The 1938-nt window shown below is 62.9% G+C and overlaps 1 protein-coding gene across 3 annotated transcripts in view; it reads left to right on the top strand.

Moving 5' to 3' along the window:
• The first annotated feature begins 42 nt into the window (after positions 1 to 42).
• NOL4 (nucleolar protein 4) overlaps positions 43 to 1938 on the top strand; it is a 387938-nt gene continuing 386042 nt past the window's right edge. For all 3 annotated transcript variants that reach the window (XM_004702942.2, XM_004702941.2, XM_045296177.1), the window contains exon 1: positions 43 to 1187. In XM_004702942.2, the coding sequence (XP_004702999.1) occupies positions 924 to 1187 (264 nt within the window). In that variant the 5' untranslated portion in view covers positions 43 to 923. The remainder of the gene's footprint in view (positions 1188 to 1938) is intronic.

Genomic DNA, 1938 nt, shown 5'->3' with positions numbered 1-1938 from the left:
CCGGCATCGGCCTGCCTGGGTTGGCACACATCCCTCTGGGACGGATCTCTCTGTTTGGGGTACCACAGCCTATCCTAGAGAACTACAGGCAAAGCTCCAAGAAGGCTTTGGTGGTTTCTGCGCCCCAACTCGTAGAGCCTGTGCGCGAGGCTGGGATTTCACCCAAGTGCATCTGAGGAAATGATATTTTAAGGCGTTTTAAAAATACCTTGATTTATGATTATTCTGTCTGTAGAGCAGGATTTGATAGGCTTAACCGGGCAGGTAAGAACTTTCTCTTACTAGTCTCCTGTCGCCTGACGCAGGGAAGGTGGAAGTGGGGCAGGACCCTGGAGGAGGAAGAAGCCCTGGGCCCCGAGTGCCATTTCGGGGCAACCAGGCGCGCGGCCGGCGGCGGCTTCCTTCCCGGAGAGGAGCCACCCTCCCTCCCGGCCCGCGGGGCCCTAGGCTGGGGCGCGCGCGGGGAGACGGCACGGCGCTCCTCCGGCTTCGCCCCGAACGTAGCAAGGGGCGAAGCGTCAAGGGACCCCTCCGAGTCAGTATTGGGATTTTTAATAAACCGAGGAATGGGATTTTAATTATTCAGAATCCAGCTCTTCTGGGTCAGATGTTGGGATGGTCCTGGCCACAGGATATTAAAGAGGCCGACCGTTTGGAGGACTGGCAAAACGTCCGAGAGGCAGCTCTGGCGATGAGAATGAACCCGAGACCTGGGAGCGCTGGGCATTGAGCGCCGGTGCCCAGCTGGACCCTCCTCCCTGCGCCCCATTGCTCCCCGCCTGGCCCCCGCCCCAGGCTCTCTCTGGCAGCAGCCGGGACCTCGAGTCCCTGCTTGGAGGCCAGGGCCGCATTTTTCATGAGCCCCGGGTGAACAGGTGCGAAGTGCGTCTGGAGCATTGGGCGGACGGCCGGGCGCCGGGAACATGGAGAACGAGCGCGACACGTACCGCCAGTTCCAGGACTGGTGCCTCCGGACTTACGGGGACTCGGGCAAGACCAAGACGGTGACCCGAAAAAAATACGAGCGCATCGTCCAGCTTCTCAATGGCGCCGAGTCAAGCTCCACGGACAACGCCAAATTTAAATTCTGGGTCAAGTCCAAGGGCTTCCAGCTGGGCCAGCCGGACGAGGTCCGTGGAGGTGGTGGCGGCGCCAAGCCAGTGCTGTACGTGCCGGTCAAGACCACGGTGAGTGACTCGCCCGCCTCGGTTATTTGTCTGCCGGAGCCGCCGGGCGGGGCGGGGAGCCGTGAGCCATCGAGAGCTCGCGTGCCCCCCACCCTTCTCAACCCCCTCCCCAAGTGGTTCCCACCCGCCGGAGCCGGCGCAGCCCCGCGGCGGCGCCTTTGTGGGGCTTCCTTTGAAAGCGGCCGCGCACCTCCCCGGCTGCCCGCGCTCCCGCCTCGGGGCTCCCAGGCCGGCGACCGGAGCTCCTTCCCCAGGTCGGGCGGCGTCCGGCGTCCGGCGTCCTCGGGCTGGGCCATTGTCCCGCGTCCTTCGCTGAGTGCGTGGCGCGTGTCCCGCCGCCTCGGCCGCCGCGCCTGAAGGCCACGCTGGAACCCCAGCCGCACACCCGGATAATAGGCGATGGTGATCGATCGGCTAGAGTGTCTCCTTGTTGGCACCCAGCCCCAAAGTGGCGCTGGTCTTGGACATGGGGTTTTCCCTGGGACACTTGCAGCTCTGATGGTCGCTGCAGCCTTGGAGACACTGGGCCGTCCCAATGCCTGGTTGATTCCCACATCCTTCTTGCTGCCTCCACTGTCTGGCGGCAGGATAAGGTTCTGGAAATCGTGCCTCTCCTACTCTCCACTCCCCACCCCCCACGACCCCTCCCCCCCACTTCCCCCTTCCACGAATAAAGCAGCGGCTAGATGATGAACAACAACAAAGAGACAGGCTGGGGCGCGATCAAATGGTGTACGTGTTTATTCCGTTT

This window comes from Echinops telfairi, unplaced genomic scaffold, assembly GCF_000313985.2.
Source record: "Echinops telfairi isolate 266 unplaced genomic scaffold, ASM31398v2 ScPeMD7_7400;HRSCAF=8409, whole genome shotgun sequence".
NCBI lineage: Eukaryota > Metazoa > Chordata > Mammalia > Afrosoricida > Tenrecidae > Echinops > Echinops telfairi.
This window is presented reverse-complemented; position numbering and strand designations above follow the sequence as displayed.